The sequence below is a fragment of the Leptodactylus fuscus genome, chromosome 2 (genome assembly GCF_031893055.1).
Source record: "Leptodactylus fuscus isolate aLepFus1 chromosome 2, aLepFus1.hap2, whole genome shotgun sequence".
In the NCBI taxonomy this organism is placed as follows: Eukaryota; Metazoa; Chordata; class Amphibia; order Anura; family Leptodactylidae; genus Leptodactylus; species Leptodactylus fuscus.
Window position 1 is genome coordinate 173,309,895 of NC_134266.1, and position 23,982 is coordinate 173,333,876.

A 23,982-nucleotide genomic window follows, 5' to 3' on the forward strand; every position below is an offset into this window, starting at 1 on the left:
TATGACTAAAAAAAACCCCTCAAAACAATGTTTAACAAGGTTTTTGTTTGTTTCTAGGTTTATGTGAGATCTCAATGGTGTGAAGACTCCACTACAAGATCAGTAGGTGCTAGTGCTTTAGACCAAGCGAAGTGCCCCCTAGTGATCAAATGTCTCAAAGTCTCACCTCCAAATAGGCAACACTAATAAAGGTTTATAAAATAAGGCTTTGTTTGGAGCCTTCATTAACAGTTATTTGATGGCCCCTCAGTGCCCCCACACTCAGGAGAATGTCCCCTTCGCCGCCTACATGTAATATAATGGCCCCACAGCAACCAACATGTTATATAATGGCCCTTACTCTCCCTCTACATCAGTGGCGTAACTAGGAATGGCGGTGCCCCGTGGCAAACTTTTGACATGCCCCCCCCCCCAACCGACACCGACGTCGAAGATTCTCGACCAACCCCCTCCTCTGCACCCTATTATGTCCCTTAGTAAGCCCTGCACACAGTATTATCCCCCATAGTGTCCCTTGCACACAATATTATGTCCCATAGTAGCCCCTGCACACAGTATTATCCCCCATAGTGGCCCCTGCACAAAGTATTATGCCCCATAGTGGCCCCTGCACACAGTATTATCCCCCATAGTGGTCCCTGCACACAGTATAATACCACATAGTGGACACCCATAAACAATTATTATACTCTGGGGTCTTTTCAGACCCCAGAGTATAATAATCGGAGACCCGGGGGAATAAAAACATAAAAAAACACTGTTGCTTACCTGTCTCCGGCTCCTACGCTGTCTTCTCCGCTGGCGTCCTTATGAAATGACGTCAGACGTCACATGACCCGGGACGCAGGCCGGGTTCATGTGACGTCAGAGACGTCAGAAAGGAGGCCTGGCAGGATCGTGGAGAGGTAAGTAACACTGTTTGTTATGTTCCCTTACCTCTCCCGATCCGCCGGTCATTATACTCGGGGATCTGCAAAGACCCCCGAGTATAATGATAGCCTTTGTGGGGCCCACGGTGTCACTTGCCGATCCCGGCCCAGCCAGGATCGGCAAGTGAATAGGGGCCCTAACGGCCTATTTAAAAAAAACAAAAAAAAAACGCAGCAGTAGCGGCTGTCACCGGACCCCCTAATGGCCCGAGCCCTGTGGCAGCCGCCTCCGCTGCCTCTATGGTAGTTACTCCCCTGCTCTACATGTATGCAGCCTGCAGTAGAATTGCTAATATTTTGTAATGCATTTCATTAGGGATCAGACCCCCTGGGGTTCAAGACCTCCTAAGGGTCTAATAAATTCAAGAAAAAAAGTAAAATTTAAATCACCCCCTCTTTTCTCTAGAACACATGTAAAAGTACTTTAGTACTTTGAAACACATACAAATTAGGTATCCCTGTGTCCGAAAATGCTCGGTCTATAAAAATATTTTTCCTGTACAGTGAACGCCATAGCAGGAAAAAAAAAAAAAAATCAAAGGTACCAAACCACTATTTTTTCACTGTTTTGCCTCTGATAAAAGTTTGAATAAAAAGTGATCAAAGCAATAGACATTCCCCAAAATAGTGAAACTAAAAAGTATACCTGGATCTGCAAAAAATACACCCTCTGCATCCCCGTACATGGAAGTATAGAAAAGTTACAGTGTCATAAAATGGCGACTTGAAGAAAAAATAATTTTTTTTGCAACGTTTTAGATCTTTCTTAAGGGGTTAAAATGTAAATAAAACTATAGAAATTTGTTTTCTCTGGAATCGTACCGAAACATAGAATACAGGGGACATGTCATTTTAGTTAATGAATGGGAGGCCCTTTTTGTAGGCAGATTTTTAGGCGGATTCCGCATCAAATTCCGCTTGCAAAAAAACTCAGTGTGAACTAGCCCTTATGAAGAACAATTTGTCCTGCAAATATTAAAGGATTTGTCCAGGATAAAATGTAATTCCTATACTAATATAAACACCTTCTCCCCGACTACTTTCTAAATTGCATCATTTATGAAAAATATATATTTATCCATATCCCTGGAGCAGTCATGACCGCCCCAGGGACGTTTCTGTTTGTTTCATGGAAATGGAACGTGAGAACTACTCCCCACTTCTCCCTCCACCCCATCATACTTACCGCTCTTCCTTTCAGATTTCCTCCTGCGGGATGGCTCCTCCCTCTTTGCCGACAATCCACCTCTACTGCGCAGGCGTGGGAGCAATAGCCTCCCATGCCTCCATTGTAGAGGTGGATTGCCGGCTGCAGAGCAAAGGGCAGCGGTGAGACTATTACGTACAGAGTCAGAACAAAGGGAGCAGCTGTCTTGCAGGAAGAAGTCTGGAAGTAAGAGAGAGGTAAGTATGATGGGGTGGGGGCGGTGGGCTAAGTTAATTGGGAAGGTCTAGTAGTGGGCGGCATAGCTAGAGAAACGGAGGGCGAGGTAGTGAGACGGAGATAATGCATCATGGTACGTGTAGGCTGACTCGCACTATCTAAGGCCTGGTTCACATCTGTGTTAGGTAATACTGCCTGGGGACCCCCAAATGGAATACCGAACACATTAAAAAGCAGTGAGCAATGAAACTACATGGACCCCATAGGCTATAATGGGGTCCGTGTGTTTTCCGCACAAATCATGTGGAGAGAAAAGTGCTGCTTGTAGGATTTTTCTCTGTATTTTTCAAGCAGAATAGGGGACAGAGACCCCCAATGGAAATGGAATGCAGGTGTGAATCCACCAATCCCAGTGCAGTGTAGGCGCGGCCCCTCAGGTTCTGACACTAGCTGATACCGGCACCATGAAATGTCCATTATGTCTGCGCTAGAGGTCACTTAAGTATCTACTATATGCTCTTCTAATGTGATGTAGTCTAGGATTCCCTTCCTATTCCCATTCCTTGTTTATTTGTGCCTTCCCCTACTCCTCGGTCTCCCTTTTATGGGTTTTTAATTTTTTTTTTTTTACCTTAAATTATGCTGTACATTATAGGTTTTTTTATATGTGATCTTTATTTGTATGCCCCCTGCGTGGGGCTTTCTATGTTTAGTACATATATAATGTTTTCTTTGTATTTTAACGAAAACCTTTTTGATACTAAATATAAAATTAAAACAGATTTTTAACTAAAAATATTCATTGTCCTGTTTTCATTTTTGTTTTCTCTGTGGTCTATAAAAAACTTTCATCAAACAGGTTTTCTGCTGATGCCCGGCCTTGGTCCCGGTATGGTGTACTCTTCCTTTCGGAGCTATATGTACAGGGGGTCTTTGTTACTTTTGATTCCCTTTCCACCTCACGCGAGATACCCTGTCACCAGTTCTTTCGTTTTCTGCAGATTCGTCATGCTCTCTCCTCTCTGTTTCCTATCCAGCCGAGTGCCATTTCTGAATATCCGTTGATTGGTGTGCTGCGTTCTCAGGGTCCGCGGGGTTTGATTTCTGCCCTTACCTGATTTATGCTAAAGTGTCTTTGGCCGAGACCCCGGCCCTGATGCGCTGGCGCACCAATATCCCAGAGCTAACGGATGAAATGTTTCAGGATATTTTGGAATCTCCTCTCTACGTTTCTCCCTTGGCTAATAATAAGTTGATTCAATTGTTTATCTTGCATCAATGTTATCTGACTCCGACTCGCCTCCACAAGATGGGTTGTTTGCCTGCCTCGAATTGCCTCAGGTGCCCGCACCCTCGTGCGGAATTCTGGCATATATGGAATTGCCCGATTGTGCAGGCTTATTGGAGGGGGGTGGTGGATCTCCTGGCAGACGTCCTGGCCCGTCCTGTCCCATTTTCTCCTGAATTTTGCTTATTTGGCGTTCTGGATGAGGAGACCTGGCACCATGATGTACGGATATTTCTCCGAGAAAGTTTATTCTATGCCAGGAAGGCTATTGCCCTGCGGTGGATGGCCCCTCGGTCCCGTCGGTGTCTCAATGGCGCAAATTGGTTAATTCGATCCTCCCCTTTAACAAAATTATATATAAAGGCAGGGGCTGCCCTCAGAAATTTACTAAGGTTTGGGGGGCATGGTGTGCTTCCCCCGCCACCCAATATTCTGCTCCCTCCAGGCGTTCAGCATTGGGTGCTTATGTACCATGAGGAGAGACGTCTGCCAGGTGGATCTGTTGCCCTTTGTCTATAGGTGAAATTGTGTATTTGCTGACACTGTAGTGCCCTTCCATTTTTGCACTTTTCTCTGCTCGTGGTGGGAGGGCAGGGGTGTGGTGGTGGCGTGGGGAGTTGATTGTTTATCTGTGTTGGGTTTTTTTTCTATGCTTTATTCTTTTTGCTGTTCTGTACATGTTTTTCTTGATAACCCTGTTTTTTGTTGCATCTCCTTCAATAAAACGAGTTTAAAAAAAACTGGTTTTCTGGGCTAGAGGGCATCTTTTATACTGATGCCCCCCCCCCCCCCCCCCCACTAGGATTTAGCATCCTTACATAGAGCAGGCTAAATTCTAGTGGGCTGAAGTACCTGGTCCTTCTGTTCAAAACTAGCTATCTATAGTGGGCTGAGGGACCTGGTCCTTTAGCCGACTAGGATTTAGCATCCTTATACACTCACCGGCCACTTTATTAGGTACACCATGCTAGTAACGGGTTGGACCCCCTTTTGCCTTCAGAACTGCCTCAATTCTTCGTGGCATAGATTCAACAAGGTGCTGGAAGCATTCCTCAGAGATTTTGGTCCATATTGACATGATGGCATCACACAGTTGCCGCAGATTTGTCGGCTGCACATCCATGATGCGAATCTCCCGTTCCACCACATCCCAAAGATGCTCTATTGGATTGAGATCTGGTGACTGTGGAGGCCATTGGAGTACAGTGAACTCATTGTCATGTTCAAGAAACCAGTCTGAGATGATTCCAGCTTTATGACATGGCGCATTATCCTGCTGAAAGTAGCCATCAGATGTTGGGTACATTGTGGTCATAAAGGGATGGACATGGTCAGCAACAATACTCAGGTAGGCTTTGGCGTTGCAACGATGCTCAATTGGTACCAAGGGGCCCAAAGAGTGCCAAGAAAATATTCCCCACACCATGACACCACCACCACCAGCCTGAACCGTTGATACAAGGCAGGATGGATCCATGCTTTCATGTTGTTGACGCCAAATTCTGACCCTACCATCCGAATGTCGCAGCAGAAATCGAGACTCATCAGACCAGGCAACGTTTTTCCAATCTTCAATTGTCCAATTTCGATGAGCTTGTGCAAATTGTAGCCTCAGTTTCCTGTTCTTAGCTGAAAGGAGTGGCACCCGGTGTGGTCTTCTGCTGCTGTAGCCCATCTGCCTCAAAGTTCGACGTACTGTGCGTTCAGAGATGCTCTTCTGGCTACCTTGGTTGTAACGGGTGGCTATTTGAGTCACTGTTGCCTTTCTATCAGCTCGAACCAGTCTGGCCATTCTCCTCTGACCTCTGGCATCAACAACGCATTTCCGCCCACAGAACTGCCGCTCACTGGATGTTTTTTCTTTTTTGGACCATTCTCTGTAAACCCTAGAGATGGTTGTGCGTGAAAATCCCAGTAGATCAGCAGTTTCTGAAATACTCAGACCAGCCCTTCTGGCACCAACAACCATGCCACGTTCAAAGGCACTCAAATCACCTTTCTTCCCCATACTGATGCTCGGTTTGAACTGCAGGAGATTGTCTTGACCATGTCTACATGCCTAAATGCACTGAGTTGCCGCCATGTGATTGGCTGATTAGAAATTAAGTGTTAACGAGCAGTTGGACAGGTGTACCTAATAAAGTGGCCGGTGAGTGTATACAGCTGGCTAAATCCTAGTGGGCTAAGGGACCTGGTCCTTCTACTCAAAACTATCTATCTCTAGTGGGCAATTACAGATTGCCAGGAGTCCACAGCGGATCAGCGTTCATGTGAACTGTGCTTGATTTCACAGCTCAGCTTATTTATTTGAATGGGACTGAGCTGCAATGAAGTCATGTGACTTACGCCATAGGGCTAATAGAATGGAAACTGTTTCTGCGATCATCACTGCAGCTTCAAACTGCTGATTTAAATTGATCAGATAAGGCATGAATGAAAATAAAACATTTTTATATTTAAATAAAAAAAATTTAGATTTCTGTATATATTACATGTCCTTTAGCCAAATAGGATTCAGTTTTCTTATACGAAACAGGCTAAATGCTAGTGGGCTAAAGGAGCTGGTCCCTCTGCTCACTAGGATTCAGCTTTCTATAGAGCAGGCTAGTGGATAGAAGGACCAGGTCCCTTAGCCCACTCTATATAAGAAAGCTAATCCTAGTGGATAGAGAGACCAGATCCTGTAGCCCACTAGGACTTAGACTCAACCCCCACATTTCATTGCTTTTACTCCTGATGCAGTGATTGAGTGAAATACGCAGCCGCTCTGCGGACCTTGGCGTCACGTGCTAAAGCGGAGCTCTCGCGAGAGCGGCACGCATTATCAGTTTCTATTCTCTGTCAGTTGTCTTGCACGAAACTACCTAGAAGGAAATGACATTCAGTGACGTAACTTCCGCTTAGCCGCCAGTTCTGCGTGAGCGCCATCCGGGAAGTTTTCAGTGTTGTGTGAGGCTCGTAAGGGCCGCGTGTGGAGACGCACCGTAAACATGAGGCGCAGCAAGCCAGAGATCCAGAAATACATCGACAGCGTCCAGAACAGCGCGGCTTCTCCCCGGGAGGTGAGTGGCTTCCTCCTGCTGCCGCCCTCCATACAGCCGGCATCCAGCTCTTGCCGGAACTCCACAGTGCCGGCCCCAGCGTCGTCATCTCTTGCCATGTTTCCGTATTGGAGTTCCCCGCTAGTTAGCCGCCCGTACCGCTCTGCCCGAGTCATCCCTGCCTATGTCTGCTGTGTATTGTGTGAGACATGTGCATTGTGATGGCAGCTATGTGTTGTATATTGGTATATAGTGCTCAGGCAGGTTACAATGGCCTCAGGATACAAATGTTCGGCATACAATGATATTCTCTGGATCCAATCTCAGCATACAGTGCTTGGCTGGACGTCCGACAATTGGTCATTTCCCTGTATGGAGCGCATACACTGACTGACTATAGCGCCTCCATACACTATAGCGCAGTACTACAGCTCTGCTGAACACTTACAAGCTCCAGCAGATCTTTCTGACTATCATGTGGGAAGATTATATATATATATATATATATATATATATATATATATATATATTTATTTATTATAATCAGCTAAGGATTTTTCTATTAGCTTTTCCATACAGTTATGGTCTCAAGTTCCAATGGTTAATCTTAGTCATCCTAGAACCAAATAATGTACAGTATGTATGAGGCTGCAGTCTGACATCAGTCTGATCTCAGTATTGGATCATTAGTCTGACTCCTGTAACGTGCACCACAATTCACATGGGGCTCATGCAGACCCCTTTCTCATGATCCGTATAATAAGAGGTCCCAGTATGTACTTGTTTAGTCAGAATGAAACTGCAGGCAAAAGCAAGTACATGACGTAATAACCGATGTGCGCAAAATCGGTTATCTGGACTGATGGTTTGTTTTGGTTATTTTTTGATTACTTGCCCAGCCCTATATTATGTAATTAATACATAAAATATTGCCACAAGCCAGTTATGAAGGAGTCAAAGCAGGAGCCTGTGGCTTGTCCTACTGACTCCACAGCCCTAGTATTGGAGGGTGGAGGCTTTTTACAGAGAGATGCAGGTCCCAGAGGTAGCACTCACATCTGTCAGACATTAATGGCATGTCCTGTGAATATGCTATAAATGTCTCTTGTACGGAAACCCCTTTAGGCCGGGGCCCCATGTTGTGAAAATTTAGTTTTTGTAAATCACATCATGTCAATTATACCAATGGAAACGCCGGCATTTACCATATAGGTATAATAGTGACAGAGTCCGTAGAGGAAAAGCGCTGCAGAAAAAAGTGATGTGTTTTCACTGTGGTGTTTTGGCTGTGGCTCGCTATGTGGAGTATTAGCCTTAAGGGTGACTTCACGTGTAGTAGCCACAGAGTAAGTGAAAACTGGTAAGGTGCTATTTTATGGCACATTAGGGCATTTATAAAGTGGGTTGTTAAGCTCTTCTCCTTTGCACTAGTATCCATTACTTGACAAGATACATTGACACACAGCATTTTTTTGGCTTATGAGTTTTGACAGCTTCTCATGTTGTATGTCAGTATCTTTAAAAAAAATAACTGCAGTTATTGTTTGGAATAATGTGATGGATTCTGTTATGGAGGCTCTTCACAGAACCTGTACGTATGTGAATATAGGCTTACAGGTTTAGGGTCTGTTCCCACAATATAACGCGGCGTTGATTCTGACATGTAAACTCGTGTCAGAGTCAGTGCTGCAAACCCGAATCCCATTGACTTCAATGGGTTCCGTTTAGCGCACATAACACATTGAAATCAATGGGAGGGTTTTTAACCCGTCGATTTCAATGTGTTGCGCGCGCTAAATGGAACCCATTAAAGTCAATGGGATTCTGTTTTGCAGTGCTGACTCTGACACGAGTTTACGTGTCAGAATCAACGCCGTGTTACATCGTGGGAACGGACCCTTATTCTTTTACCACATCTAAAAGCAGTAAGTAAGAATATTGATGGTGTAGAGGGTATGTCCTGGTTTGTGGGTGACTCTGTACTTTAGGGGTAATCTCCAATGTAGTAAGGAGGAGGATTTTGTTCTCATCTGTGTCATGGTATTTCCACTGCACTGTAATGTAGTGCCAGATCAGTTATTTTGATAGATCCCATTGATATAGTAGCAGCTATAGTGGGGTTTTATCATGGTGCTGTATGTAACTTGAAATAGTATGGAAAGATTGAAGCTCACCACTCCTGTTGGTCTTATGTGATTTTCTTTGGGTGCACGGCCAAATAGCTCCGGACTCCTGAAGCTTGCTTCGGTACACAGATACAAGAGGAAAGTTGGTCCGCACTCCTTTATATTTTATAAAACTTCTTCTTTATTTCATTATTTAAAATAAATGATTACAAGTACAAAAAAGTGCCAGTGAACAAACTCCTCAAAAGTGTCTAATAAATAATCATGGCTGACGCTTTTCTGAGCGCTCTCGCCCCTTTTGGGGAGTTTGTTCACTGGCACTTTTTTGTACTTGTAATCATTTATTTTAAATAATGAAATAAAGAAGATGTTTTATAAAATATAAAGGAGTGCAGACCAACTTTCCTCTTGTATCTGTATGTAACTTGTTCCCCATCAGATCTGATAGAATTTTAGTAAGTCTCTAGTAAAATTTAATATTCTTCTTCTAGAAAATATATAGTGCAGGCTCTCTAATAGTATTTACAACATGGCTGGAAAGAAATACTTTACAGGGTCGCACCATATAATTTCTCACTTTAAGCTTCTTGGGCAGCAATTTCAGATATTCAGTTGTCAAACATCCCAGCTACCTGCTCTGCATTCATGATGTGACCCTTTATATCCAGTTAGTGCTCTATATAGACACAAGCTGTTATCTTTTACATTTTGGGGCTTCGTCAGCAATTCCATTAGCTGTCAGTTCAGTACTGTAGTGATCTAGCTATACAGGGACTCGCTGCATCATAACTCACCATGATCCAATGAGTTCCACTTTACATTGCCATAGTCATTCCAGGATGTCTGCACATTGTCTCCCAGGTGAAACCTGGTCTTGTGAAAAAGCCCTAAAGCAGAAGAAAAATCTTCCTCAGGACACCCCTACTGATTTAAAAAAAAAAAAATGCAACAAAAATTATCTTAAGGATGGAGATAAAATTGCATAAAGGCACGTGGTCATCTTCCCAACTAGTGTCCCTTGGGTCCATGGTGAGATTGCAAGGCATCTCTGTTTGAAATCACTACCCTATAGGAACACTTTGGGTTGGACCAAAAAGATACATTACATGTTCAGGGCCTAAGGTGGGAGCGAATGACACAGACATGAAGAATACTAAGTAGAGGGAAGTTATTAGGAGTGATTTTTAATATGCTGGTCTAAGGTTTTTTTTTTTTATGGCAAGTGGTGCTCAATGAAGAGGCGTAGGCTTCTTAATGATTGTGGTGCATTTGGTGCCAATTGCACCTGTAACCTACGGCAGCTCCTAGATGGAGTATTCTGGCACACAGCTTTCGGGTGTAAGGACTCGTTCACATCTGCGCCCGGGACTCCGTTCTGCTGGTTTCCGTTTCCTGCACAAAACAGGGAAGGAGACGGAAACCTGCCGGCATCTTTCAAACCCATTCATTTGAATGGGTTTGGAAAGTGTCCGGCCGTGTGTGCCGGTGAGCGTTTTATGCTGTGTGTTGCAAAACTTTTTTTTTTTTTTTTTAACCGGACACAGAAACGGACTTGCAGTACTCTGTGTCCGGTTTAAAAAAAACAAAAAAAAAAAAACAACGGTTTCGCTGTGGAGAGCATAAAACACTCATCGGCGCTCACGGCCGGACTCGACATGACAGGCTTCCGTCTTCTGCCGGCAGAAGATGGAAACCTAATACGGAGTGCCGAACGCTGGTGTGAACCAGCGTGAGTTAAAAGGTCCAGTTTTGACGTTACAGAAAAGTGAAAGTGCACTTTTTGGTGCAAAAGCTGTGTCCTAATAATTCTGCAGCTTCTGTCCAAGAAAACTGCCTGAGGTTGGGGCTCCACTTTGTGTAAACGGCATGAAAAAAAATGCAATGTTTTACAGTCCTTGCATAGTGGATGGCATTCTAGTCAATAACATGCACACACTGCAGAATAATCTGTGCATCGGGCAGACTGCGATTTCCAAAACCGTTGCATTGGGTCTTAGACTTAAAGGCGACCTTTCATGTCTTCATCAATGTGCGGTATTATATACCGATAGAAAGGCAACAGTGTACAAATTTAGTCAGCTTTTCCGGTACGTGCCAGATGCTGGAGGTATTGGTGCCGGTAATTTCAGCACAAATATCTCCTCACAGCTCAGCATCATGGCTTCCTAGGGGTATATTCCCACACATTGATGAGGACATGAAAAGTCCTCTTTAACCTCTTCCAGACATCCACTATACTAATGAAGACAAACATAAAAATAAGTTTACGAAATATTTTAAAAGACCTAAAAATTCAAATCTCCCAATTCTGAATCCAGAGATTGTAACGCTCCAAAATACTTGAATTATAAACATAAAAATTAGTTCTCTGTTGTGCATAAAAAACCCTGTCCTCGCAAAAAGATGCTTTACACACTATGTATGTATGTGTGTGTGTGTGTGTGTGTATGTATATATATATATATATATATATATATATATATATGAAACTTCTCAAAAATGTAAAACTCCAGCATAAACGTCCTTTTTCATAAAAAATAACTTTTAATAGGAAACTTTAAGTTAAAAAATCCACAAGTGTCTCTTAAGCAACCTCTGAAAAACAGAATATGCTATACAGTGAGCTACATTGAATAACTAACAGATGTTAGTAGACACTGACTGACGCGTTTCGACACATGGTGTGTCTTAGTCGTAGCCTAAGGCTACGACTAAGACACATCATGTGTCGAAACGCGTCAGTCAGTGTCTACTAACATCTGTTAGTTATTCAATGTAGCTCACTGTATAGCATATTCTGTTTTTCAGAGGTTGCTTAAGAGACACTTGTGGATTTTTTAACTTAAAAGTTTCCTATTAAAAGTTATTTTTTATGAAAAAGGACGTTTATGCTGGAGTTTTAAATTTTTGAGATGTTTCTGATTACAAGTTTCTTGGGCCGCAAGAACTCTCCATGCATTACTCTTTCAAGAACGTGAGTTACATCATTCTTCTATATATTTTTTGCAAGTTGAACCTAAATTTTCCCTCCCCCCCTTGTTTCCCTTTGACATGAGATATATATATATATATATATATATATATATATATATATATATATATATATATATATATATATATATAATTTTCATGGGCAGCAAAATATGGCGACTCCAATTTTTTTAAAGGTTTTTTTTTTTAACTTGACAAAACTATATAAATTTTATGTCGCTATAATCATGAAGACACACAGAATATCAAGAACATCATCGTAATCCACTGGTTCAGACACTTTCAGGGTCCCTGATGCATGCTGGCTCTGGCTCTATCCCAAAATACAGGGAATCCTTATAAATACCCACCTAGGCAATTGCTGACCGGAGAGGTGGCCTTTCTCAGTCAGTGGTCGGCCCCAGGAAGCAGAGCACAGCAAGTGATTGGGGAAATGTAATGTTTTGTTATAGTAGGGCCCTTATTTTAAACTTTTTAAACCCCTTTAAGACTAAGGCCCCATATTGCCAATACGCGGTGTGTTTTTATTTCAGATTTTGCTGTTTTTTTGTTTTGTTTTTTGAGACAGTCAGGAGTGGCTTGAAAAGGAATGGAAAATATAAAGGAAGTACTTAGTTCCCTTCTGTTACAGTCGCTGTTGACGTTGGCTCAAACAACACTGCAAAATCTGCAACAAAAAACACTGAATTACTGCAACATGGGGCTTTAACGTAAAGGTGTTATGTAGGGGGAATAAAACGTTCCAGGCTATTCTCTGCGCTTGATAAGCTTTATTAGTAAAATATATGCCGGTCTCCCGGAGCCCTGACCATAACCTTTTTACGCAGGTCTGCACTTGCTGCTTACCTGGTGCAATGTCTATTCTGACATACTCTTGCTGTATGTCCGAGTGGAGCCGGTCATATCACAGGGCTTTCCGTTGAGGATCCTGTAGACATTTTGAGACCTGTTGACTTAAACTGCTTTTATGCTTCATCTCTTTCAGAAATCGATGAAAGGCTTCCTTGTTGCCAAGTTGTACTATGAAGCTAAAGAATATGATCTTGCTAAAAGGTGAGCCGTTTTAGGTCATATTTTTCTATCATCTCTTTGAACAAATTCCTACAAGCCTAACATTTTTTTTTTTTTTTTTTTTGTTCCTTGGACATCTGTTTGATACTATATAGTTCTACAGTGGTATATATTGCCCATTGACTTCCATGATTATGAAATTACAGGGCACATGCAGTTTCTCAGCACATGCTGTAGTTCTAGTTCTCTAAACTCTGAGATGCATAAGGGTGCATTCACACTACTTTCAGAATCAGCGCGTATAAAGCCGATCCCATTCATTTCAATGGGAGCCGGCATACGAGCGCTCCCCATAGAAATGAATGGGCTGCTTTTTTCACTACGAGCACTCCCATTGAAGTGAATGGGAAGTGCTCACGTGTATGGCTCAGAATGAGCCGGGCCCCTTCACACGGCGAGCCGTACACGCGAGCACTTCCCATTCACTTCAATGGGAGTGCTCGTAGTGAAAAAAGCAGCCCATTCATTTCTATGGGGAGCGCTCGTATGCCGGCTCCCATAGAAATGAATGGGATCTGCTTTATACGCCGCTGATTCTGAACTTGTTTTACGTTCAGAATAAGCTGGCGTATACTCAGTGTGATCTCGCCCTAACTGTGTAATTTGAAAACCTTCATCTGATGTGAACCAAAGGACATCTGAGCAATTGTTTTCATAGGAAAGGGAAAGCTAGCAGAACATATATGTAGTGCGTATAGCATTAATGTATTAGTCCCACTATTTCTAAATAAAAAGCAGCGAGACGTATGCCTTAGATTCTGTGAATAAATCATTTCATGTTTTGTATGAAGTTTCCATATGCGTGTGTTCATGGTTATACGCCAAATAAACTGAATTTATATTTCAGGTGTGTGTCATCATACATAAATGTCCAGGAACGGGATCCAAAAGCTCACCTCTTTCTTGGACACTTGTATGAAATTGAAAGAAATGTGGAAAAAGCTGTTGGCTGCTACAAGGTAATTCTATGGCTTATGAGTGTTGATTTTTATAGTTTGCTCTCTGGCTGCTGCTGACAGGGTTTCTGCTGCACGTGGTTGCCTCATTGTTGCCAGTTAAGTGTTCTATCATCCTTCTAAATACAATTTGTTTGCAAACTAAAGATCACACTGACATGGGGAAAAAAAACCCAAAACATCTATAATAGTATTTTCAATTTTCTTTGTAGCGTTCATTGGAATTAAATCCCACTCAGAAGGATCTTGTACTGAAGATTGCAGAATTAATATGCACTATCAATGTCACAGATGGTAGAGCAGAGTACTGGGTGGAAAAAGCAGCCAAGCTGTTTCCCGGAAGTCCTGTCATATACCGATTAAAAGTAAGTAATGTTTTATTTTCCCATGATTCCCTTCTTGGATTCACCCCAGTTAGTAGTTCATTTAGTGTTGTTTTGCAGATTTCTAAATCAAGAATAAAATGTAATAAAGCACATAGTATATATAGTAATACACAGTATCTTCCTGATTTGATTCTGTTCTTCCTCCACAGTCCTGTAGAATGAAAGTCAAACACCACCAATCTCTATAGACTGCTGACTTCTAGGATTAGACCCCAGCAGAGTCTTAAGGATATTATTTGTTATTGCCACTCCTGTATTTACCCATATGGGAAATCTATAGTGTAACAGTATTGTGAAAGCGCAATAAAGAGAAGCTTCACAAAAGCTGGTGTCCAACCAAACGTGTTTTATTAGTAGAGTTTCAATGGTGAACGTTTTCGGTCTTACTAGACCTTTGTCAGACTCTGTCTTGCAGTAGAAACAGTAATGAATGAGACCAATGTCAAGGTAATGGAGGCTCACAGATACCTCCGCTGGAACCGAACCAAGCCCGCTGTGGATAGATGAATGCTGCGCAAAAAATGAACTAGGCAGTATGCCAAGGGAAAGCGCCTAGGAATACTGCCTAGTTCATTTTTTGCGCAGCATTCATCTTTCCATAGCGGGCTTGGTTCGGTTCCAGCGGAGGTATCTGTGAGCCTCCATTACCTTGACATTGGTCTCATTCATTACTGTTTCTACTGCAAGACAGAGTCTGACCGAAGGTCTAGTAAGACCGAAAACGTTCACCATTGAAACTCTACTAATAAAACACGTTTGGTTGGACACCAGCTTTTGTGAAGCTTCTCTTTATTGTGCTGAGACGGGGTGGGACCCTAGCTTCACTACATGAGGTCTAAGCCTGTATCCCTTTGAGTATTGTGAAAGCATCATCTTAAAGAAACTTCAGTAGCCCTACTAAGCCCAGTCAATACTTACTAAAATTGTTTAACTATATACTGTATTTAATAGTGTATTTTTACTTATTTCTCAATTTTTAGGAGCAGCTGCTAAACTCACAAGGTGAAGCTGGTTGGAATCGTTTGTTCGATTTGATCCAGTCGGAGCTATTTGCACGACCTGACGATGTCTATGTGAATATCAGACTGGTGGAGTTATTTCGGTCTAATAAGAGACTAGATGAAGCTGTGATCCATTGTCTCAAGCCTGAGAGAAGAGCGCTGCGCAGCCATTTAGAATGGTGCACATGTGTTGTTCAGGTTTTAAAGGTTAGCTTATTATATTAGATGATTTTTGTAATCTTTTGTTATTCCACTTTGTAATATGTTTCAGAGTTAGAACATGAATACAGAGTTTAATGTTTTTGATAATTTTTATACTAACTCTTTGTTAAGACGTAAACTCTGGAATGTTGTGTTAGGTCATTTAAGTCAAATTTTCCTATAGGACTAGTGGGGGTTTCCTGCAGCTCCTATTTTACAGCCTAACTGACTATGGGGAGTTCTGCTGCTGTCACCTGTGAGCAGCAGGATATCTCAACAGGCACTGTCACCTGCCCCTTTAAAATAATCGGGGAAACATTCCGTGATCTTAAGCTGCTGTTAATAAGGACCATGGTTCCTTGGCTTCCATGGTACGTCCCTGGTCCAGAGCTGGCCTCTTTAGATTGGTGTACATGACTGATCTTCTGACTCTGGAGCTCAGGCCCTCTCACTTCATCTTGCCCACCCCAAACAGAGTGGTTTCTTTATGGCCAAATTGCCCACTTTACGTTTTCCCTCTTTGACTCTTGTGGGTCTCTACTCCTACTGCCTTTGAGAATTTGTGTAGGCCGGCTACCTCTACTAAGGAACGTATCACTGTTATTTACCAACTCCTATCCTCTCTTGAGTGTCGGACGCCTCCTAGCCAGATATATATGACCGGATGGGTGGAGACCCTAGGGCACACTATTTCTCCAATTCAGTGGCAGATTATATGGTCACTGGCATCTAAAACCTTAACATGGGTGACTTTTAGGGAAGTTCAATATAAGATTCTCATACACTGGTATCATACACCTGCCCTTCTACACTTTCTGAATCCTACAGTCCCCTCTGCTTGCTGGAGATGTAACTCGACCCTAAGCTCCATGTATCACATATTTTGTGGCTGTCTCCTGATAGGCTATCGGAGAGGGGTCAAGGCACTCACAGATGACCTTTTTTTTGCAACCTGTGCCACTGGATCCCTTCGTTCTTCTACTCAATTTACCACAGATACATATGGGCAAGAAATCTGCCAAAGTCTTCCTCTACCTCTATACAGCAACTAAATCCATTGTAGCTTTAAACTACAAATTGTTACCTACCCCCCCCCCCAATCTTTGATCTGATTGTATTGTCAGAGTCAAAAATATCCGTAACTTGAAATGCCTGACAGCCAATCTGGTCCCCATGGGATATGTATTGTACACCGCGAGATGTCTGATCCCCTTTCCCATCCCTTTTGCATGTCTCTGTCTTGGTGTTTTATTTTCTCTAATCCTTTTTTATTGGATTTTAATTTTACTGTGTTTACCTTGATACCCTTTATTCCTTTGGTATGTTATATAATTATAACTTTAATAAAATTTTAACATATTTCCATTTTTTCTTTTTTTGTCGTCCCTACAAGTGGTCTTTCTGAATAATTACTATAGAGCTTGTGTTAATGCTATCTGTTTTTATTAGTTACCTATGTTCAGAGATAGCAGATTTGTTGCCGTAACTCTAGTCTGTCCTATTTGGAATGAGATTTATTATAATCCATGTGCGTGCTGCATCCCTATACACTTGAATGTGATTGATTTTCAGTCTTCTTTAAGTCTACCCACAATGTGTGACCACCCCTATATGTCCCCAGTACTCCTGGGAAGAGGAGGTGTGGTGTGGTGGTTTTACTGTTGGCTTCAGAGGAGGCGAGGGTCTAGCTTCAAAGAACAGGCACCAGATTTCTCAAAGAATACACCATTGTGATTAATTTGGCACATCTTGTAACTGTAGTGTCTTAAGTTTACATTGTATAATAAGTATACACCAAAAATACAAAGATATGGTGGAATTGGGGGAGGGAGAAGAGTGAAATAACTTGTAAACCCTTACAGAACGAGAGATTAATTTACCTACTCCAGCTGGTTAACCTGCATAAATACTATCTCTTTATTAGATAGCTATTTATTAGATGTTTCGCTGTAGCACCTCTTTTCTTAAATCATTCTTTCATTTTTCCCTCTTTTCCAGGAGTACCTGTCTGCAAATCCATCCACAGATAAAAACAACTGGAGAACATTTAACAAAGAACTCTTACTTGCACATTCAGATGTTGTCTTTCTAACACTCTCTACTAGGGATGTACCAGAAAGTAGGCTGGCGCTTGAAAAGTAGGTTCCCTAAACACACACATTGTTTTTTAGCAGTTATTTGGCTTGTTTGTATGGTTCATGCATCATTTTGAGTGGTTTACGGCTTTGTTTCTTCAGATTTTAGGGACTTTTAGTTGCATCTAGAATTGGTGACTTAGCCCTATTCATCTGAATAATGATGTGCTTTAATACCAGACGCAGCATTTTCCATTTTATACTCATGAATACAGCATGGCACATGACTTTTTTAAAGCAATGCTTGTAGCAAAATGGCACATCTTTGCACTGTTTTGTCTTCTGCTTCTATGTGCCTGCTGACAGGTCTGTTTTAAAATATTCTCTATTAAAAGTAGTCTCCCACCTCTTTGATTGTAAGAAGAGTCTACAGTGTACTAGGAAGCTGGAAATTTTTTTTAAAATGGGGTGGATTTGAAGAAAAAGTGCACAGATTTTTTTACGGTCTTCGTTTTTACAGTGTTCACTTCACAGCCTAAGTAACATGTCACCTGTATTCTATGTTTCGGTACAATATCGGGTATACCAAATTTAGAAGGTTTTATTTAACCCCTTTTACAAAAATCTAAAACTTTGCAAACAATTCTTTTTTGACACCTGTAACTGTTTCCTTGTGCAGGGATCATAGGGATTGCAGTCTGTGGGAGATTCGCTACGTAGACCAATAGCTATAATGCAGTGACCAGTCTGAGAGCCTTTAGGAGGCTCTGAGCTGTGATCGTAGGCATTAGCTGTATTCTACAGTGGAGACCTGGTAGCTATGGCAGCCGCACTGCAGCAGAGCAACCACCATCTTTAAAGACCTGTCATCCACCGTACTATTACGGCTGATGTTGAGAAGGGGTTAAATTGCTTCCTTTAACAAACATGAGTATTTTTCTTGATCACCAGGGTGGTCATGTGACTGCATCAGGCACATTTTTCTATGATCTCCTTCCAGGCACGGAACATAAGCTACTCTAAACCCCCACCCACCCCATCATACTTGCCTGTCGTCCGGACCTTTAGGGTTATGGGCTGTCACTTCTGGGCAGTCAGCACCACCTTTTGTCCAGTGCTCCGACAACCCATGCCTGTGCAATACATCTGTAATGCCGACATGAGCAGTAGTTACTCTCTGTGGAGTGGGTGGCTGGCAGGTGAATCCTGCCAGCATGTAACACAGTATAATATAGACTATGCATGTGTAAACCATATTCTGTTGTGCAGGGGCTTCTGTGCAGCATATTTTATACTGTGAAGGGGCCGCAGTGTCGCATTATATGCTATGTGGAGCATTATACTGTCGGGGAAACCCTCAAGGTTCCTGCTGGCAGCCCTGTGTGCTATGTCTGCGCACATGGCTGGTTGGCCCTAGGCCCTTCAGTCCGACACTCACTATCTCTCTCTCTCTTTCTGTCTCTCTGTTTATATGTAGGTAGTTGTAGGGTAGAGTTTTTATTTATTTATTTTTTTTAATGGAATCTCTACTAAAGAAGAAAATGCTTTATTCTTAAGGTCCTTAAAATGCAGGTCTTTACTGTGAACATTTCACATACTGACAGTATGTAATACAACCACAGTAGTGTTTTTTTTTTTTTTTTTGTATAGAGTATTTTTTTGTGTATAGTTACGTGTCCTTTACATAGCACAGAATGGGCAGGATGAGCGAGTCCATGCACTATTGCAGCGCTCACGGGAAGTGAAGGTGGTTTTTGTTTTTTCCTATAGGGGTGATTGAGAAGTTCAGTTAATCTTCCTAATTTGCTGCTGTTTAAACATACTATTTTCTTTTTCAAGTTTTGATCAGGCCCTTCTTTCAATGAAACCCCACGTGAATGACACAGACGATCTGTCAATTACCTTTTCTGAAATGCGTGGCCATTACTACATGCATGCTGGAACTCAATTACTAAAAATGGCTCAACACAGTGAAGTTCAGTGGAAGGCCCTGTTAGAACCTGCAGCTCTTTGCTATCTTCTGGCTTATCAGGTATGTGAATAAATTCGGTAGTACGGTAGTATCTGATCCCAACACATGCCCGTTTTTAATGTTGTTCAGTAGGACAACTGAACAATTCAGATTTCTTATGTTTTATTTTTTCCATTCAGGTACCGTGGAATAAACCAAGAAAGAGCGACGACAGCTCATCTAATATTCTTGAAGGATTAGCCTGTGACCGTCAGAGTCAATCAGGTATGTGAGGTTTTTGTTCTTGATGATGAAACTAGAGTTAGCTGTGAAATATTTGGAATATTACAGGCACCTTTCTGTGTTAAGGGTTTTGCCCCTACAATAAAATATACAGTTTGATTGTATGACATGTCATCCTTCAGTACATATATGCTACCACTCACAATGATAAAACACTGGCCCACATTTACTAATCTACATCATTAGACAAGCCACCTGAATAAGTGTCAGGTTTTTTTTGGGTTTTTTTTATGAAGTGGCTCAGATCTTGTGATAAATCTGGTGCATTTTCTACCTGTTGAAAAGGCTGCACCCTGTAGTTGTTAATTGGCATAGTTTGCGGAAGAATTTTTAACACTTGCTTGACGCAAGACTATTCCCACTAAGTCGTGTCTCCATTTCCTCAAGTCCCATTTACGTACAATTGTAGAGCAACACGGTCAAAATGGGCTGAAACTAGATATCACATTTTGCACTTGAAATGCAGCGCAATTTAGGAAAGGTTTGATATACAAACATTAGTAAATCTGCTTTGCTTTAACACTTGTATGGTGATGGTTAAAGTTCTGGTTTTCATACATGGACATTGTATGCTTGCTTCTCCGTTCAGTTTATTTTAGTTTTTGGAAATGCAGTTTTGGATAGTTAAGAGGCTTGTAGGAAATATCCCAAGTGAATCGTTTATAAATGGATATTTTTTGTTCTACATTTTCAATAGGACACTTACTACTGACTTTAAGCCATGGCCACGATGACTTCCTCACAAATATAACAGAAACATTTGCTAATAAGAGTGGACAAGGCATTCTACTGAAATTCCTATTTGAAGACCATTTGTCAATGGAGAACTCCTTCCTGGGCACCGATGACATTGGAAATGTAAACTGTCAGTTACCGGACCTAAATGATCTGCACCGATTTGACAATGGTAAGACTTATGTTTTTTGTGTCCTTTCCAAGGCTACTCTCACACTCAGGATAGCCATTCACTTTATTCATTTTCATCATTATTAGTGCCTGTCACCATTACTGCTGTACATGTGAAAAAAAACAAAAAAACTTTTTAAGTCTTCAGTAGGTGATACCTTTTTTAATGGCTAACTCATAAAGATGACAGAATATGACGTTTCGAAGCTTCCTCTGAGCTTCTTCTTCAGATATTCTTCAGATAACGTCCTATTCTGTCATCTTTATGAGTTAGCCATTAAAAAAGGTATCACCTACTGAAGACTTAAAGTTTTTTGTGTTTTTTTCATATTTCATAACCACTGGCTAACACGGTACCAAAACAAACATTTTCCTTTTGCTGTACATGTCATGTATTATTGGATTACAACTTCTTCTGTCTATTTTGTTCTAGGTGCAGTTCGCGTGCACAACGGACGTTTACAACATTTAATTTGGCTTGGCCTTCAGTGGCACTATATGTCAACTATACCCACCTTTAACAAGTGGCTTAAGCAGCTTTTTCCACGGCTACCTCAAGAAACTTCAAGGCTTGAATCCAATAACCCAGAATCTGTTTGCATTTTAGATCTTGAGGTATTTTGCAAGCTTGCATCTCTTTTCAACCACCCTAAAAGTTGCACTTCAAAAACACAACACTTTGAGGCTTTACATCCCATGTGCTTAAAGAGAACCTTTCACCACCAACTCCTGTTTTTAGTATCTAATAGATAACGATGCACTCATTCTGGAAAAGTTGTAGGTTTTTGTTTTGTGTTTTTTTTTTTTTTTTAATTTTTCCTCTAGCGCCCACCATTCCATAGTTATAAGACCCTTTAGTTTTGGTGCCTGATGTGATACTTGGGCTCTATATTGTCAGGCTGGAGCAGGTAAGGAAGTGATTCAGAGCTCCAGTCAGATGTAGATAGTCAGAGATGTGAATCGCGCCTCTTGTCTGCTTCAGTCTGACACCACCCACCTGTTACTAGAGGCTAAATAGCATATCAGGCACAGATCTTAAAGTTAAAGAAATAATTCCAACTCCGCTGGTTCCTTTTAAATGCTAGAAAAAGCTGGACTTGGTAACATGGCAGAAGGTCCTCTGTAATAGAAAATGGAATTGCTTCCTGAACACGCAAGATTCAATTCCATTATTTCTCTGTAGCTTCCACTTCTAGGTCTGGTTAACAAATACTGATGCTTGTACTTGCACTATAGAAGTACTTGCACTTCTATAAAAGGTTTGCTAATAACTTAGCGTGCATATGTTCTGAATGGGGAGAAGGAAAGGTGTTGTCTGGTGACAACACATCTCTTAACACAAAAGGATCAAGTATGTTGAGCCCTCCCATGGCCAACTATTTTTGCTTATAATGATGTGTATAGTCAGCTCCGTTCTGAAGTTTTGTTCTATGTTTGACATTGGTTCACTGATGGTCTTTAGTAGTAGTAGAGTGTGTGTTTTGTTTTTGTTTTTTAACCTCAATTCTTTTTAACATTGATTCCATGCAAATAGATTGCCATCAGTTTTTTGAAAATACTGATGTAACTAGATGTTTGCTCACATGTTTAATTTTTTTTGTGCATGGCTACTTAAAATAACTGGCCATAAATGTTTTCCTTTATGTTTCTAGGTATTTTTATTGGGAGTTGTATACACTAGCCACCTTCAGCTTCAAGGCAATTATAACACAATAAATGACCGACACAGACCTCGTTGCCTACCGTTGCCAATCTGCAAGCAGCTATTCACAGACAAGCAGAGGTCTTGGTGGGATGCAGTCTATAGCCTTACTCATAAGATGGCTCAGTAAGTTACAGTGTTAAATTTACTATACAACTCTTAGGTCTAGAATTTTCAGGTATTTACCAAATGCTTCTGTTATTTAGGCCTGGTACTGCAGCTAAACTTCGCCTTGTGATACAGCATGAATTTAACACTTTGCGAGCCCTGGAAAAACATGGACTTCAACCTGCGCTTCTCATACATTGGGCAAGAAGTCTTAGCACTACAGTAAGTGTACATATTTTCTACAAGAGAACTGAATAGCTGCAGTTTTCTTTAACCCGCCCTACTTTGGAAAGGTGAAACTACTTTGGTTTTCCCCCAGTTGTGATCTCAAAGGTGACACTTGTCTCCTTCATTCTACAGAAGTAATTTGCCTAAAGCTGAATTTGTGTCATGTAAAAAGTCTTTAATGTTAACTACTTTAGTTATTGTCTACATTAAGTGTCTGTTTTAAGACAACCTAGAATTCCTTTGACTTGCCAATCCAGTTTTATGAGGGTAGCAAATTTTAACTTTATGTATGCAGGTCAGGTTGCTAAGGTGTGGATAATTGTCATGCATCCTATTTTTAAGATCCACACAACGCATTTTTCTTGCAATCTTTGTCTCTGCAGGGTAATAATCTGAAATCATTTTATGATGAAAGGGACTACATGGTCCGCTGCATTCACTATTGGAAGAAAGTATTGCCTCTGCTGGACTTGGTCAAGCAAAAGAAGAGCATTCCTGAGCCTGTTGACCCTCTCTTCAAACATTTCCATAGCAAAGATATTAAGGTATTGACTTTCTATTGTAATATAGCCATAAATATCTGTTTATAGTTTTGATTTTTTTCAAAATAGCGATTCTTAATCTTTGAGCAAATGTACATTCCCTAGGCCTTCAAAAAAAAAAAAAAAAAAATAGTCCAGCCCACTGAGAGAGGTCACACGACTGCAAAGGTTCAATTTTCTCCTGTACAACAGTTCATGTAAAATAAAGCCCATCAGGATGCCATGTATGTGGTGTCTATTATTTTCATTGAATTGAATGCACGTTTTGTTAGAAAAAAAAAAAACAGGCAATAGAAGTACATGCTTCTGTTCTTTTTGTGAAACATAAATGCATGTGTGTATGTATGTGTGTATATGTATATATGTGAGTGTGTGTATATATAAAGTAATATTCCTATGACAGGCCTGGAAGCCTTCATTAGCTCTGGCCCTCCACTGTACATTACAGCAGAGACCTGGTTGCTATTGCGACCGCTCTGCAGCAGAGCGGCCGCCATCATTTTTACAGACCCGGCATCCGCTGTAATAGCACGGTGGATGCCGGAATGGGTTTGCGGAGACACCCTGTCCACGCAGCCTAGGGCCCGCACATTGTCTCTCCTGCCGTTTCAGAAAGCCAGCGGCGGCAGGAGTGAGGCGATACTGCAATCCCACATCTCCAGGCCCCATTTCCCCGCCAAAATTCGGACTATAAGACGCACCCCCATTTTCCTCCCAAATTTTTTTTGGGAAAAAGTATTTTCTAGTACTAAAAATATGGTACTTCATCCTGCACATGATGGGGCCAGTTTAT

The 23,982-nt window shown here is 41.5% G+C and overlaps 1 protein-coding gene across 2 annotated transcripts in view; it reads left to right on the forward strand.

Moving 5' to 3' along the window:
- Positions 1-6,484: 6,484 nt before the first annotated feature.
- LOC142195367 (E3 SUMO-protein ligase RanBP2-like) overlaps positions 6,485-23,982 on the forward strand; it is a 55,269-nt gene continuing 37,771 nt past the window's right edge. For both annotated transcript variants that reach the window (XM_075265099.1, XM_075265100.1), the window contains exons 1-13: positions 6,485-6,663; positions 12,745-12,812; positions 13,678-13,789; positions 13,999-14,151; positions 15,153-15,380; positions 17,373-17,512; positions 19,289-19,481; positions 19,601-19,685; positions 20,401-20,610; positions 21,043-21,224; positions 22,262-22,437; positions 22,518-22,641; positions 23,031-23,192. In XM_075265099.1, the coding sequence (XP_075121200.1) occupies positions 6,592-6,663; positions 12,745-12,812; positions 13,678-13,789; positions 13,999-14,151; positions 15,153-15,380; positions 17,373-17,512; positions 19,289-19,481; positions 19,601-19,685; positions 20,401-20,610; positions 21,043-21,224; positions 22,262-22,437; positions 22,518-22,641; positions 23,031-23,192 (1,905 nt within the window). In that variant the 5' untranslated portion in view covers positions 6,485-6,591. The remainder of the gene's footprint in view (positions 6,664-12,744; positions 12,813-13,677; positions 13,790-13,998; positions 14,152-15,152; positions 15,381-17,372; positions 17,513-19,288; positions 19,482-19,600; positions 19,686-20,400; positions 20,611-21,042; positions 21,225-22,261; positions 22,438-22,517; positions 22,642-23,030; positions 23,193-23,982) is intronic.